The 17731-nt window shown below is 42.0% G+C and overlaps 1 protein-coding gene across 3 annotated transcripts in view; it reads left to right on the forward strand.

The window, feature by feature from the left end:
- ARID1B (AT-rich interaction domain 1B) overlaps nt 1-17731 on the forward strand; it is a 938949-nt gene that overhangs the window by 266745 nt on the left and 654473 nt on the right. For all 3 annotated transcript variants that reach the window (XM_033937003.1, XM_033937004.1, XM_033937005.1), the window contains one exon: nt 438-569. In XM_033937003.1, coding sequence (XP_033792894.1) covers nt 438-569 — 132 coding nt within the window. The remainder of the gene's footprint in view (nt 1-437; nt 570-17731) is intronic.

The raw sequence follows: 17731 nt of genomic DNA on the forward strand, positions 1-17731 counted from the left end.
GATACCATCTCCAGACTTAGATAAAAACATAAGTTGTAATAGATTGTTAGAACTAAAGGGTGAAAAAACCTGGCGGGAGAATAATGCTACACTCAGGTTCTCATCTAGCCATGTGCTTTGCAATATGGCCACTGCTCTCTCCCAGACTGGAGAAGAAGGAGGCAGGCTTATGGCTTATGGAAGCAGCCTCACTCTCAGGGAAAGCAAAGCCCTCTGGGAATTTAAGTCCACAGAGCACACATTACTTATACATCTATTACAAACACTTAACTTGTTCTTATACAAGAAACTGAGCAAATGTCCACATAACATGGGGGCAGAACAACCGATAAGCAGAAATAGATTTCAGTGAGATTGAGATGCGAGTATAATCATAAACCAGATGATATGGTTCTAATTTCCTAACCCATGTCTACTTTGCTTGACTCTTTTAACAGATACCAAATCAGTATGGGCAACAAGGTATAAGTGGCTACTGCCAACAGCCATATTACAACCAGCAGCTGCAGCCCCCGCATCCACCACCCCAGGCACAGTACTTGTCGCAGGCCCAGCAGCGGTATCAGCAGGTAAGCATAATTATCTGCAGCTCTCTGCTAGGTTGCCTTTATCAAAACATTTTTAGAATGATAAATACATTTTCCTCAACAACATATTATGAACTTAGGGCACCTTTTACTAAGCTGCGATAGTGGTCTTAGTGCACGCAGGATCACTACGTGTGCTAGATGTTAACGCTAGCATTGAGCTGGCGTTAGTTCTAGCCAAGTAGCGTGGGTTTAACGCATGCTATAATTCTGTGCGCGCTATAAACGCTATCACAGTCTTAGTAAAAGGAGCCCTTAAACTGAGCAAGCGCGATTTCTGAAGTGAAAAAAAGCTTCTCAAAACCTGCTGCATCTGGTATCTACTTAGATTCTTTGACTAATGGATAGAATTGAAAATAAATTTGTTTTGAAATTGTGTTTTGCTTTCTTTTGAAATAATAAAAGTACAGCTAATCTAGGATCAACAGGAGAGGAGGAGTTATTAATCTAATGATGCATCATTTTTCTAATACTCTTTTCTTCAGTGTTGGAGCTATGAATCTGTAGAAGTAATTGGTATCTTTGCATGATTAGCATAGATGGATTTCTAGACATAAATGGCTTTCTATCAATGTCAACCAGCTAGCAACATTAAGTCATATAAAATATACATTTCTAGAGTTAATAACTGTGAACAGATGAGAATCTGTTGAGAGAGAATAATTTATCGAAGAATGCAGTACATTACATTTCTTCTAAATGTATCTAAGATGATAAAATTTGTTTTTTTTATAATTGGAGCAATCAAATGGTTTTCTTTAAAGCATATCCCTTCCACAGAGGATATAAGTGCAAAAGAAGGCCAAATTAAGAGCTATATATGGAGAAATAGAGGAATAGTTTTATGTTCAACAGTTATTATTAAGAAGAAAGATAAAGTAAATTTCACATAATCAAATCAATATACTGGGAACTTTGGACCCAACACGATTGGTGTTTCTACAGTCTTCCTCAGGAGTCCCTATAGGTCCTATGATAAGCCCTCATGGATTAAGAAATCCTAATTAACAACGTATGAGAGTCTCCGGTGTATGCGCCAACAGCGCTAGTGAAAAAGGACGCATGCACCAGAGACTCTCATATGTTGTTAATTAGGACATCTTAATCCACGAGGCCTTATCATAGGACCAAAAGAGACCCTTGAGGAAGACTGTATTGTTGAAACATGGTCCGTGTTGGGTCCAAAATTCCCAGTGTATTGGGTCCTAGAAATTTTTATGTGGATTACCAAGTTGAATTTTGAATAAAGCCTACATTTTGAACATCTACCCTCCACAGAGTCTTTTGTTTCTGTTGGATTCATTTCTGTGGAGTAACTGGGGTCAACTTTTTTGTTTGTATATAATCAAATCAGACATAACATTATAAATACAATCTCAAACTTCTCTCCTTCCAAACTGCATCATCACTCCTACCCCTCCTTCTTTCTAAAATTTGCTACTTAGGGGTTACTCTGGATTCTCAATTGACTTTTGAGAAACAGGTGTCTCAAGTGATTGAAAAAGGGGTTTTGCTGTACTACGGATTTTGCGATTGTTATGACCATATTTTGACAATTTTACCTGAGTCAAAACACTTATATTGTGGGGTTAAATTATAAACCTTCAACAATATCCCCAACACAGAAACATTTCAACTTAAAAGTTCAAATAGTGAATGAATGATATGGCGATTAGAAACCCTCTGCATTGGTCATGTGAAACTGCTGTGAAAGGCTCTAGGACCTTCCAGCTCATCATTGGTCTCTCATCTTCACCAAAATATTTTAATAGTATTGAAAGACTTTTGAAAAACTTTTCTAATTTTTAAGATTTTCTTAAATAAATTTAAAGAAACAAAATTTAACTTTAAGTATCAGCCACTTCATTGCACCATTGCCAACACAGCCAGTGTTTTGCTTCCTGCATCAGGGTAGGGGGTCTGCTGAAAAAACAAACATCAAAATATAAATATCTTCATTTAACAGCTCCTATTAAAGTATTCAATAATATCAACTATGCAAAAATATTTCAATAACCCCTGTACAACCATAATTATAGTCTGCATGCACAGCCTTGCAAAATCTGCATATGTAGTCTATATAACTTATATCTATAGTCTGCACGTATAGCCTGTGAAATCTGCTTGTGTAACCATAACTTTAGTCCGCATATACAGCCTGTTTAGCATGTGAAATCTGCATGTGTAGCCTATAATTACAGTCTACATGTACAGCCTGTGAAATTTGCATGTGTAACCTGTGAAACCTGCAAGTGTAGCCACACTTATAGCCTACTACCGCACCTACAACCCGCATGTATAGCCTGATATCTCATATCACCGCATGTATAACCTTCCACTGCATGTAAAGTCTGATACCGCAGGTTTAACCTGTCACCACATGCATAGCCCATCTCCGTACGTATAACCCGTCATCAACTACCAACACCCACCACTCACACAATTACCAACACTACTCTCCTCTACCCGATACGACTTACTTCCCTCAACACTTCACACAACATGGCAATTTTTAACAAATACCAACTACTCCTAGTACCTAATCTGCTCTAGATGCTGGGGAAACGAAGACAAATCCCCTCAACCCATTCACACTTATCCCTCCTGGCACAGACCAGCCAAACTAATCAAATCAACAAACTCCCCCAACTCCAAAAAAACCTTCCAGAACAAGGCCCACTTTCAATCCCAGTGATAAACACCACACGCAAACCCCGCAAACCATACAGAAACAAGACGAATAACAGAAACCTAAAAAAACTAACATACTCTGAAACTTACTCTGAAACTCCAACCAGCTACGATAACATCAAAGGATACTATCTGAATACCTGCTCCGTGAGAAACAAAACACACATAATATACGACTGGATATTACAAACACAACCGGATTTTCTGTTCCTGACAGAAACATGGCTGGTCTCTGACACAGATGCTATCATGAAAGAAATCCTACCACAGGGATACAAAATACTCCAACTATCAAGAAGCTGGAAAAAAGGAGGTGGCCTAGCGATTATACTAAAAGAACCCTTTAACTACACCAAGACAGATTCCAAAACTTCAGAAAACCTAGAAATACTAACTTGTAAAATCACTAATGTTAAATTAGAAGATCCGCTGACAACAACTCTATTCTATATCCCGCCCAAAAAGTGGTGAAGCGCCAGAGAAGAATTCTTTGAATTCCTAACCGTTAACACTCTAAAAGGCCCGTACTGTACAATCTACTACTAGGGGACATAAACATTCACTTAGAACAAAAGGGAAAGCCAGAAGTAACCAAAATTACCAACTTCCTAATGTCACTCGACTTCCCTATTCCCCATGAAAAAGGCCACAAACTTGACATAGTTACCTTCTCTCAAAAAGAAATCCTAGACCCCAAAATACAATATCATACAGGGTCCTGGGAAAAATGCATCTGGTCGGACCACTATATTGGCAATTTCCACTTACACTGGTAAAAACAGAATTCCCAGCCGAAACACAAAAGCAAAAACACGAAAACAATAACCAGCCGAAGTACTATAAACCCAACTGAATTCTGGGCCCACTATGAGCTTCGCCCTACAACCAGTGAAATATAGGAATTCCCCACAAGATGGAAAAATTTCAGCAAAGAACTCTTAGACCAAATAGCTCCTTACTAAACATACAAAAAGAAAGATAGAGTACAAAATGAATGATTTGACTCAGAATTACTAACCAATAAACAGGAACTAAGAAAGCTGGAGAGAATCTGGAAAATAACAAACAAAGAAACAGATAAGACAACCTGGAAACAAAAAATGAAAACATACAAAAATATGATCAGAGAAAAACGCACAAAACACTACACACAAAAAATAGGTACAGAAAAAATAAACAGCAAAGAATTGTTCAAACTAGTAAAAATACTAATAGACACAACAAGAATCCTGAAAAATGACAATGAGAGCACCCCCATCTGCCCAAGCCCTAGCCAACTTTTTTAAAAACAAAATCACAGACCTAAGAGCAACTCTACCCTCACCCACAAACGATATCCTCCACTATCTCGAACCCCACGACCAGAATACTAACTAAACTAAACTAAACTAAACTAAACCTTAAGTTTATATACCACATCATCTCCATGGAAGTAGAGCTTGGCACGGTTTACAAGAACTTAAAAATGAGAAAGGGTAGGAAAAGGTTTACATAAGTTTATAAATCGAGTGGAAAAGTAAGGGAAAATAAATTACATGTTAGAGAAGAGCCAGGTTTTTAGTTGCTTGCGGAATAAATGGAGGGAGCTCAGGTTCCACAGCGGGATAGTAAGAATACCAGAGTAGACATGAGCTGGGACCACTTCGAATTCCCAAATTGGCATCAATTCCTAAATTTATTCACCAAATACAGCAAATCAAACTGCCTACTCGATGAATGTCCCCCAAAAATCATGACAACTGCCCCACCTGAATTCAAAATGGAACTATTAACTTGGCTAACAACGGCCCTCACAAACGGAACTGTGTGCATCATTTCAAGCATGCCACTGAAGCTGACCCGGAAGCCTTTTGTCCAACATCAGAGCTGACATCAAAGCAAAGACTTCTGGGTCAGCCACGTAAAGTGTGCAGGAGCTGCTGCTCACAACCCTATAAAGAAGCAAGTGTGGCTGAAAACAGGAAGAAGGAGGCCCACCTGGATGGCCCTAATACACACCTTTGGGAGGGGGGAGGATGAATTTGACCACAGAAGGGAGCGAGCGAACGAGCACATTGGGATGTAAGGGAGAGAGGGGACATGAACGTGGGACAAATGAAGGAAGAAGGGAGGATGAAGGAAGTCATTGGGATATAGGAGTGACACAAACTTGGGACAAAGGCTGGAAGGAAGGAAGAAGGAAGGGAGGCAGTTCTGAAGACTGGAGTACCTGGAACGGCTTCTGCCGAGAGATAATTTCTCCTAAGTTTTGTTCTCCCTGACGACGACTGTGAAACCCAGCTTGGGTCAGAGAGCAGTTAAAAACTAAAATGGACTTCAGAGAATCCATTACAATCATGACAACATTATTTTAATCAATCACTGGATAGGCACTTTATCACGAATAGGGACTGTATCACGAATGGATATTGATGCAGTTAGTGAGAAACGATAGTAAAAAGTTGAACACATATGGACAGGGTTTCAACAACAAGATACCGTATTTTTTGCTCCATAAGACGCACCTGACCATAAGACACACCTACCTCTAGAGGAGGAAAAACCAAGAAAAAAAAATCTGAACCAAATGGTGTGCCCTGTACCCTGTCCCCCCTCTGGTGGTAGGCTGGGACAGGGTACAGGGCACATCTAGTGGTGGGCACGCCTAATGGTAGGCAGCCCCAAGCCAGCCTGACCCCAGCCAGCTCGCCTCAAGCCAGCCCGCCAGCCCCAAACCAGCCAGCCAGCCCCAGGCCCGCCAGCTCCAAGCCAGCCAGCCAGCCAGCCAGCCCCAGGCCAGCCAGCTAGCTCCAGGCCAACCAGCCAGCCCAAGGCCAGCCAGCCCCAAGCCAGCCATACAGCTCCAGATCAACCAGCCAGCCAGCCCCAGGCAAGCCCCCCGGTACCTTTTTAAATTCTACTATCCGCTCCAGCTGGCTTCTCTCCCTCCCTGCCTGCCGCGGCAGCCTTCACTCTTCCGGGATTCTCATTTCCGGGCCAGTGGCAAAACAAATCAGCAGCGTGGATGTCAGGAGCAAGCTTTACGCTCTTCCACTCGGCCCCATGCTGCTTTCCGAATGGCTGTCGTAAGTTCTCGCAAGAACCTATGGCAGCCATTCGGAAAGCAGCGCGGGGCCGAGCGGGAGAGTGTAAAGCTTGTTCCTGACGTCCACGCTGCTGATCTGTTTTGCTGCTGGCCAGGAAATAAGATGAGGGTGCTGGATCACCAGGTAAAAAAGGGGGAACTGCGACGATGGACGGACCGGAGAAGGGGTATTAAAAAAAGGGTGGTGCGGCGGGCAGGCGGGTGGGTTTAAAAAGGTGGTGCGGCGGCAGTGGGCGGGTGGGTTTAGAAATGTGGTGCGGCAGGTAACAAAATTTGTACCTTCAGCTTCATAAGACGCACTGAGATTTCCACCCACTATTGGGTGGAAAACAAGTGCGTCTTATGGAGCAAAAAATACAGTAAGTACTGCTTTGGAAACGTTTTGAATGTTTTAATATTGCACTAAGAACTGCAAGAGCAATGTCAGCATTAGCTGGCTTGAGTAATGTTTGAATCATTGTGTATATGATTAATGGAAGGAAAGGAACAGTAAAGCGCAATGATGGTTCCTAAACTATCGTGGTCAGAACTGCATTAGCAATGACCTGGTGGAGGCACTGAGCACTATACAGTTATTAGTATTATTAATTAATTATTTATTTATATATTAGAGAATTTATCACATAGTCATAGGGTAAATGTGGTAAATTATATAGAGTAAAAACAAAAGTTAAAATAGTAATCACATTGAATGACTTTAAAGTAGTCAATTAATATGATAAAGAGTTGGAGAAAGTGGGTATATTTGGTTGCTTAAGTAAAGGCATTACTAATAAAAGAAAAAGACATACAGGTACTCGTCGACTTACGACCGCAATTGGTTTCGACTGACAGGTCGTAAGTCGATCGGGACGTTTTGTTATGTTCCTTTGGACTTTCAGCTCACATGGAACAAGGGATGTGTGATCTTGGATGGTGAGCCTTTGTTTCTTCCTGAGAATCTTTTCCCCTGTCCCAACTTTAGTTCAGTCATCAAAGGAACAGTTGGGTAGTGGCTTTCACCTGGACAACATTTGGTACTTTGCAGTCTCGTGCCCTACATCCGGTTACCATATATTACTTTGCACAATGACTCACAGCTCCTGGGAAGGGAAGATTCCAGTCTCCCTTCAGATTATCTTCAGCTTTAGTGAACCCAGGTAATAAAGACCTGAACTATCAGTAAGCCTGGGTTTCTTTTGCATGGTAGTGCATGGCACTGGGCCATGCACACATTTCAGTGTTGCGAATATTGTTGTCATTGCCTTAGTAACTTTCACATTTCTAGCAGATTAAATATTTATTCATGCTGTAGTCCTATTTCATCTAGATTACTGGTCTGTTCTTGATGACATCACCTTTCTCTATAACTTAGATTCAGCTCTGCCCTTTGTTTTGCTTCTTATTTTTAATATCAGAAGACTCTGTAAATATGAGTCATATTTATTCAGATAAATTACCTTTATGTTAGACTTTTATCCAGAATGTTCCAGATGAATATAGTACCATCCACTGATATGAGACCAAAAGACTTTTGAAGCTTCTGCAGTATTTCGTTACTCCCTGGTAGTGATACTTCCTTCCCAATATCATTCTTACTGGGAAGAAAATGTCCTCTATACTCCTGCAGGAGCATATGTTTTTTAAAACTCTTGTTATTGAGCCAGCTTGATAGTTCTTTCTCTGCCAAAGCTCTGTGAGAATACTATCTCAGTTAAGGGAATTCTTTATGCCAAGAAGCAGTGAAATGCTGCTTTGCTATATTCCAGAAAGCAGAAGAATCTGGTTACTGGCTGCGAGCTTCTCTGCAACAGCCATCTTGAATGTTTATAAGCTGTGGACTTTCTGTTCCACAGAATCTAAGTCAGGGATGTAGGTGATAAGACCTTGAGTGTTGCAAACGGGCCAGGTTTTCAGGATATCCTTAATGATATGCAGTATGGCAATGGGTCTGAGCACATCAAGTTATTTTAAATAATTGTTTTTCACCAAGATATATAAATATTGCAGTAGCAGCCTTGTGTTTTGTTGAAATATTAATGAATATGTATGAGATAAATCTGCATGATTGCTGTCTCTACTATATGCAAATGTATCTCATACATATCCAAGTGATCTTTTATTCTTTATTCCTTCCCTTTCCTATCTGAATTGTAGTTCATTGATTCTTTTTTTGTGTCTGATCAGGTTGTTTTCTTTATTCACTATAAACTGCTATGCCAGAACTTGCACATGGCCAAAGGATTGGAAAAGATCAGTTTTTATCCCACTACTGAGGAAAGGTGACACCAGGGACTGTACCAACTATAGAACAAATGCCCTGATCCCTCACATAAGCAAAATGCTTCTAAAGATCATCCAGAGGCACTTGGGCAACATCCTTGACTGAGAACTTCCTGATGCCCAAGCTGGATTCCATAAGGGAAGAGGGACCCATCACAAACTTGAGGTGGATCATAGAAAAGGTGAGGGAGTACCAGAAAATGCTCTATCTGTGCTTCATCGACTGTATTGAACTTGACAAGCTTTTGACTGTATTGAACATGACAAGCTTTGGGAAGCACTGAATGAAGTAGGAGAGCCAGCGTACCTGTTCAGGTTAATCAGATTGCTCTACTATGATTAAGAAGCTATAGTATGGAGATACAGAATGGTTCAAGATCAAAAAGGGTACAAAACAAAGATGCATCCTCTCTCCTTTTCTTTTCAACTTCTGTGCAGAAGTAATCATGAAGAAGCTGGACTTAGATGATTTGAGTGTTGGGGTAAAAATAGGCAGAAGAACCATCAGCAATCTGAGATATGTAGATGATATTACCCTGCGGGCAGAGAGTGAGAAAGACCTCAAGAAGTTAATCCTGATGCTGAACATCAAGAAGACCAAAATCATGACTACCGCCAACAAGAAAGTCCACATAAAGATCAACAATGAAGAAATAGAAGTGGTTGACAGCTTTGTTTTCCTTGGGTCTCATGTTGATCACAGTGGCAGTTCGACAACAGAGATCAAGAGTCCATTAACACTGGGGAGTGCAGCCATGATGAGCATGGACCAAATATGGAAGTGCAAGGATGTCTCAGTCACCATCAAACAAAGACTGATCACTGCCATTGTGTGCCTGCTCACGCCATATAGCTGCGAGACATTGACACTCACAAAGCAGATAAAAGAAAAATTGGTGCCTTCGAGCTGTGGTGCTGGAGAAGACTTCTACGAATCCCATGGACAGCTAGGATCACCAACAAAGATGTTGATCATATAAACCTAGAGAGGTCCCTGGAAGGCAAGATTACCAGACAAAACCTGACCTATTTTAGACATGTGATAAGAGCAAATTCACTAGAAAAGGAGGTGCTACTCCGAATGGTAAGTGGTAAAAGGAAGCAGGGGAGACCAGGTTGGATACCATCAAGATTGACACGGGAATGAACATCAAGCAATTGAAAGAAGCCGTGGAAAACAGGGAAGCATGGCGAGGACTGGCAAGGGTTGGACATGACTGAATAGATAATAGTTAATAGCTTTGATAATTTGTTTCAAATAAAGCTAAAACCTCAAAAACAGAAGACAAAAGCAATCAAGGCACTCCAGCTCTCTGTGAACAAAATATTTTTGCTAACTCTCAAAGATTTGGATTCTGAACCATATAAGATGAATGTTCTATTAGATTCAGCCTATTTGAGTGAGTCAGAAACAGGTTGTTAAAGTTGGAGATTAGAGCTATAAAGAAAATCAGAAAATGAAAATGTAATTCTGAAATTTCCAGAGAAAGACAACGTTGTTTCTTATTCACTCAGGGTAGAGGAAATGTGAGAAAAGACCGTGTCCCCCAAACAAGAGGTAATACTTTAAATCAGTGTTTTTCAACCTTTTTACACCCGTGGACTGGAAAAAATAAAAGAATTATTTTGTGGACCGGCAAACTACTAGGACTAAAATTTTAAAAAAACGTTTCCGCCCCATCTCCGCGAGCTCGGTCCCCACAAATCATCTGATCCTATTCACACAAACCTCAGTTATGATTTTATATTGAATGTATTTTATTAAAGTATAAAAAGAAACAATATTCTGTACAATTGTCATTTTATAAATACAAATAATACAGAGCAAGGGTCAACAAAACCCCTGTCTCCCCTCCCCTTCACATATCTACTATCAAGAAAACTGAATAAGCCATGCTACACAGAAATAACATGCTAACAGAATACTGCAGTCACACATGACAGGAATAGTTTTAGGGGAATGCAACTAGGGCAACTGCCCCCTGGTCAGAGAGTGCCCTAAATCAGCTGGAAGCTAAAGAAGCACTGCCTGGGCTTTGCAATCCCCAGTTATGTCTAACACCAGCTCTAGCAGGATATATATTTCAAATCTGATATAGTCTAATCACAAAATAGAAATAAAATTATTTTTTTCTACCTTTTGTACCTTTTTCTACCTTAGGTTTCTACTTTCATCTTCTTTTCACTCTCTTCCTTCCAGCGTCTGCCCTCTCTGTCTCTTCAATCCAGCATCTGCCCCTCCTATCCATTGTCTGTCCTCTCCCCCTTCCATATGGTATCTGTCTTCTTTCTATGCCCCTCTCCCCTTTCCATCCAGCCTGCGCCCCCTCTCTCCTTTTTACATGATTCATTCCAGCTTCACTGCTCTCTTCATTTTTATCTCTTCTACACCAGATCTACCATCATTGTCCTTCTCTGCTTATTTTTCTGCTGACCCCTTTCCATCATCAATCTCTCTACTTTCTCATGCCTGTCTCTTCCCTTTCCCTCCTCTAATCTCCCTGCCAGCTGTTTCCTTCCTTTTTTCCTTCTCCCTTCCCTTCTCCTCCTCCTGTCCAGCAGTAACTCTCTTCCCTTCCTCCCCTCCCAGCAGTATCTCTCCTTCCCTCCAGGTCCAGTAGCAGCTATCCCTTTTTTCCCTTGCCCAGCAGCTACCCAGACTCCTTTCCCTCCTCCCCTCCCAGCAGCATCTCTCCTTCTCCTTCCCTCAAGGTCCAGTAGCAGCTGTCCCTTTTTTTCCCTTGCCCAGCAGCTTCCCAGACTCCAATAGTGGCTTTCTCCCCCTCCCAGCAGCTCTCCTTACTTCCCAGCGCAGCGATTCAGGAAGGCAGCCTCGGGTCCTTTGTTGGGTCGCGCCGCCTCTGAGGAAAGAGGAAGTTGCATCATCAGAGGCAGCCGCGACTCAGCAAAAGCCCTAAGGCTGCCTTCATGAATCGCTGTGCTGGGAAGTAAAGGAGAGCTAAAGAGAGGGGAGAAAGCCACTGTCGGAGGCTCCCCATGATTTCTCCAGCCCAGTGCGGACCAGATGAAAATAACTCATCGATCTTGCCGGCCCTGTGTGGATTGGTAGGAAATTGAAGTTAGTCAATCTTGCCGGCCCTGCGCAGACCGGCTGAAATTTCCTGCGGACCGGCACCAGTCTGCAGACCGGTGGTTGAAGAACAGTGCTCTAAACTCATTGGTTTCCTTTATAAGGTAGAGCAATGAAGCAATGTCCCCAAAGTAGACAGGTAGGTTTCAGGTCTTCCTAAACCCTCTACTGTTTCAGTTGAGGAACCTGATTCTGAAATATATCATAGATAGAAGGATGGAAACAGCTCTCATGTACCTCCTCAAGCAGAAAGATTCATCATCATCATGCCTAGAACCTTCTGTAAAATAAACTCAGCAGGTACAAACTCTTCTCTTTTCTAGGAGCTCAAACTCAACTGTTAACTCTAATCTTGCAGGACTAAAAGAGATATTCCAGATTCTTCCAAGGGAAGATATGAAGGAGAGAGTAGTCATTTGATTTCTAGAAAGGTATGTTTATTAGGTCATTTTATAGAGGGATCCTTCTAAGTCTCATGCTGAATCCTAGAAAACCCTGTTGCCATCATTATATGAAGGGGTTTAAATTCACTGGCTTGCAAGAAGTTATGAAACCTTTCAAGTCCCACAGAGGCATCACTGCCTTTGAAGTCAGGGCATGAGGTGTCACACCATTGAGTCAATGCCCAAGAAAAAGTTCTGAATGTTATTGTAGATGCTACACTGAAATCTTCTGCCCAGTGTGTTGTGGGAGCGGCCAAAAAAGCAAACAAGATGCTATGAATTATTAGGAAAGGGATGGTAAATAAGACCAGTATATCATAATGCCTCTATATCATTCCATGGTGCAACCTTACCTTGAGTATTGCGTTCAGTTCTGGTGACCATATCTCAATAAAAAGGTATAACAGAATTAGAAAAGTTTCAAAGACGAGCAACCAAAATGAAGAAGGGGATGGAAGTTATCTTGTATAAGGAAATGCTAAAGAGGTTAGGGCTCTTCATCATGGAAAACAGATGGCTGAGGGGGAACATGATTGAGATCTACACAATCCTGAGTGGTGTAGAATGGGTGAAAGTGAATTGATTTTTCACTCTTTCATACATGAAAATATTTTTAAAACAAATAGGAGGAAATATTTGTTCACTGAAAGAATAGTTAAGCTTTGGAACTCATTGCCAGATAATGTGGTAACGGGGTTTTAAAACGTTTTGGATAAGTTCCTGGAGGAAAAGTCCATAGTTTACTATTAGACATGGAGGAATCCATAAGAACATAAGAACTGCCATCTCCGGATCAGACCCATGGTCCATCGAGTCCGGCGATCCGCACACGCGGAGGCCCAGTCAGGTATACACCTGATGTAGTTTTACCACCCATATCCCTCTATGCCTCTCATAAGGAGATGTGCATCTAATTTGCCTTTGAATCCTAGCACAGTGGATTCCTTAATAACCTCCTGTGGAAGAGCATTCCAGGCGTTCACCACTCGCTGCGTAAAGCAGAACCTCCTGACATTTGTCCTGGACTTGTCCCCCCTTAGCTTTAAACCATGTCCTCTTGTCCGTGTCACGTTGGACAGTGTAAATAATTTGTTTTTCTGCTCTATTTTATCGATGTCTTTCAGTATTTTGAACGTCTCTATCATGTCCCCTCGCAGCCTCCTCTTCTCAAGGGAGAACAGTCCTAGTTTCTTGAGTCGTTCCTCATATTCCAAGTTCTCCATACCTCTTATTAGCTTCGTTGCTCGTCTCTGCACCCTCTCCAGCAGTTTTATATCCCTCTTTAGTTTGGGAGACCAATGTTGGACACAGTATTCCAAGTGTGGTCTGACCATTGCTCTATAAAGCGGCATTATGACTTTCTCCGATCTGCTCATGATTCCTTTCTTTATCATTCCTAACATTCTGTTCGCTTTCTTTGCCGCTGCCGCACATTGTGCCGACGGCTTCAGGGTCCTATCTATCAGTACACCCAGGTCCCTTTCTTGTTCGCTCTTACCAAGAGTTGCTCCTGACATTCTATACTCGTGTTCCTTATTCTTACTGCCTAAATGCATTACTTTGCATTTCTCCACGTTGAACTTCATCTGCCATTGCTCTGCCCATTTCTCTAACTGATACAAGTCGCTCTGGAGTTCTTCGCTATCTTTCTGCGTTCTGATTGTCCGGCATAGCTTTGTGTCGTCTGCAAACTTAATGATCTCACTGGATATTCCGTCTTCAAGGTCATTGATATAAATGTTAAATAGGATCGGCCCAAGTACCGAGCCCTGGGGCACACCACTAGTCACTTTCTCCCAGTCTGAGAACTTCCCATTTATGCCCACTCTCTGCTTCCTGTTTTCCAGCCATTTGCCTATCCACCTGTGTATATCTCCCTCTATTCCATGGCATTGTAGTTTCCTGAGAAGTCTTTCATGCGGAACTTTGTCGAATGCCTTCTGGAAGTCCAAATATATTATGTCCACCGGCATTCCACTATCAATTTGCTTGTTCACGGTCTCAAAAAATTGAAGCAAATTCGTTAAACATGATTCATTGTTTATCCTGGGATTAGTAGCAGGGAATATTGCTAATATTTGCATTTCTGTCAGGTACTTGTGACCTAGATTGGCCACTGTTGAAAACAGGATTCTGGGCTAGATGGACTATTGGTCTTAACCAGTATGGCTATTTTTATGTTCTTATATACCAAAAAGCTGTTGGGAAAGATTTGCTTCCTTATGGATAACATCAAAATTTGCAACAGGATAGACACCTAGGAAGGTATGGATAACATGAGAAAGAAGATAGTAAAACTTAAAGAATAGTCTAGAGTTTGGCAGCTAAGATTTAATGCAAACAAATGCAGCATTGGTGATGTAAACTGCAAAAATCTAAAGCAGCAGTATAGTATAGAACAGTGTTCTTCAACCGCCGGTCCACAGAAATTTCCTGCCGGTCCGCAGCGCCAGCACGTGCATCAGGCCCCAGTCAGTGTTCTTCAGCCGCTGGTCTGCGGTGCCATCGATGCAATGTTATCTTTGGGCCAGCTCCCTCTTCCTCAGTGCTGCAGTGCACAATACCGCAGGCAGCGGCTCCTATGCGCACCCTGCACCTGAACTGGAAGCCTTCTCTCTCTGACGTCGCAATGTCAGAGGGAAGGCTTCAAGACAAGGCGCGGGACGTGCAAGGAGCCGCTGCCCGCGGCTTTGTGCACTGCGTCAGTGAGGAAGAGGGAGCTGGCCCGAAGATAACACCGGGGGTGGCATAAAACGGCCAGGTGGGAGCAGGCCAGAAGTTAAGGCACAGCATGGCGGGAGGGAGGCATTAAAGGTAGGGGAAATTATTTTATTTTTGAATTTAGTGATTGAATTGTGTCAATTTTGAGAATTTACATCTGCTGTCTGTATTTGCACTGTTCAGGAAGAAATGCATTTGTTTCTTTTTCTCTGTGGTTGTACTGCATGCAGAGTCTTGCATCTTAGTTTTTGTTTGTATATATTAGTACTTTTAGGTCCCATATTTGCATGGGGTTATCTGTTTTCTGGTAGGAATGAATGTTGAGAAGCATAGTGTACTTTGTGTAGTTTAATTTTGTGGTTAACCATTATGTGTTGTTAATAAAATTATGTTGTGTGTGTGTGTGTATATATGAAAAATGAATGAAAAAAAAGGTGTTATAATTAGTACTATTATGGGGGCGGGGTCTGGAGCGGAGAGTGGGTGGGGTCTGGCCCATGACTTAGCCCAGTATTCTTCAATCACCGGTCCACAAAATAATTTTTTATTTCCGCCGGTCCATAGGTGTCAAAAGGTTGAAGAACACTAGTATAGAAGTTGAAGTAGTTCTGTACATGAAAGAAAAACAGATCTGGAGATTATGATATTTTATGGGCTTTAAGGTAGCCAGATGGAAACGATATTCATTTATTTTCCATATTATAGCCCACCTATTTCCTAGGTAGAATACAGTCAGGTATAGTAAAAACAAGAAGGAAGTTTGGGCACATAGAGAGAGGCATGGCCAGCAGGGAACAGGAAATAATAGTATCTCTATTTAAGTTCTGAGAAGACTTCTTTTGGAGTATTACTGTATATGCAGATAGCACAGTATTTATTTTTTATATTCCACATATACCTATAACAAGTTCAACACAGTATAAAAACAGTGGGAATACCCACAAAATAAAAACATTTCAAATAAGGCAGTCATACAAATAATAAACCATCATTTTCTCAAGCCAAAAATCTATTAGACAAAAATGTTTTCAAAAATTGTATAAAAACTTTATAGTAATCTATAGCACTAAGCTGGGCTGGCAATAACCTCCACATTTTAGCTGCTTGAAAAGCACAAGAGGAATTAAATAGCCTCATAGAACGTTGCCCTCTAAAAGTAGGGAAATAAAAAGGAGAAGCAGGCCTAAACATGTGTTCTCTTGTGGACGGTGAAAAAGCCACAAGATCATACATATATTGGAGCTTCCCCATGCAGAACTTTAAACAAAAGCAGTAAAGCTTAAAACAGTATCTGCTCTTCAACGGTGAGCCAATGTAAATGCTTATAAGAAGAAGAAATATGATCAAATTTGGAGAGAGAAAAGCAGCTGAACTGCTGTATTCTGCACCATTTGGAAGGGGGGGTGTTCAAAACCTGAGCTGTGCAATCCAAATATATGACGTTACAGTAATCTTGTAGAGACAATAACAGTGTCTGTACCAGTATTCAAAAATGTGCAGCATCAAAATATATTTGCAGGCAACATAATAATCTTATTAAGAAAAACATTTTCTTAATCAGGAGATTAACTTGAGGATCCAGAGACAAAGACTAGTTCTACCAGATCTCCAATATTTGCACAATGGAACTCAATTTGATATCCTTATTATTAACATATAGGGCTCCTTTTACGAAGGTGCGTTAAGCATTTTAGCGCACGCACCGGATTAGTGCGCGCTAACCGAAAATCTACCACTTGTGCAAAAAGGAGGCGGTAGTGGCTAGCATGTGGGGCAATTTAGCATGTGCTATTCCACGCGTTAAAGCCCTAGTGCGGCTTTGTAAAAGGAGCCCATAGTGTTTCATCAAAAAGTCCATGTTGTTCCTGCTCGCTAACATACATTTCATCTTGTCCTTATTTAATTTTAAATGATATGTTAACATCCAATCACTGACAGCCAAACTTCTAAAGATGGTTTGGTCCATCTGCCTAAGGCTCCGCCCACAGGAGGGACCTAAGGCAATTGGGCCAATTCCAGTTGGCCCAGGCGCCTAAGGCCCCTCCTGTGGATGGGGCTTCAGGCGCCTAGGCCAATCAGGCCCTAAGGCCTGCCATTCTGAGGATGGCGGGCCTGCTGGCCGGACGGGCTTGGGACCTGTCTGTCTATCCAACTTTATTAAGGTACCGGGGGGGGGGGGTCTCGCGGGTTGGTGAGTGGGGGTTCAGCAGGCCCATCGAGGGTTTGGGGGGCTCGTGGGGGGCTGCATTGTGGGCAGGATGGCCTGGGATCCCTCCTGCTCGTATATTAGTGGGGGTGGGGGTAGGGGGGTCATCGGAGCAGGAGGGGTTGGGCTCCCTCCTTCCCGGATCAAGTCAGTGGGGGGCCGTTGGGGCAGGAAGGGTTAGGCTCCCTCCTACCCGATCCGATTGGGGGGGAGGGGGGTTTGAACCCCGCGAGGAGAGATGGCCAATCTCTCCTGCCACGAATGTGATCGCCCACTCCACGAAGCGTGGCACTTTGGGGATGAGGATCGCGGCAGGGGAGATGGCTCATTTTCCCTGCTTCTACTTTCAGCGTTTAAGGCCTAGGCCAAAAGGGGACTTAGATTTTTTTTTTATTATGCCCCTCCATGTATGTTAACTTAAGGTGATAAGACTGTATGTTAAGTGAAGATGATCAAATTGTATTGTACGCAAGTAAATTTATAACCCGTTTGTCTATGCATTATGTATATCAACCTTGTAACCTGTTCTGAGCTTGTTGGGGAGGACGGGATATAAATCGAACCAAATAAATAAATAAAAGGGGGCTGGCTCAGAAGTAGTCTATTTCATTATAGATGCATAGTACAGCCTTCCAGAGAAGGTGT

Source organism: Geotrypetes seraphini, chromosome 3 (genome assembly GCF_902459505.1).
Source record: "Geotrypetes seraphini chromosome 3, aGeoSer1.1, whole genome shotgun sequence".
In the NCBI taxonomy this organism is placed as follows: Eukaryota; Metazoa; Chordata; class Amphibia; order Gymnophiona; family Dermophiidae; genus Geotrypetes; species Geotrypetes seraphini.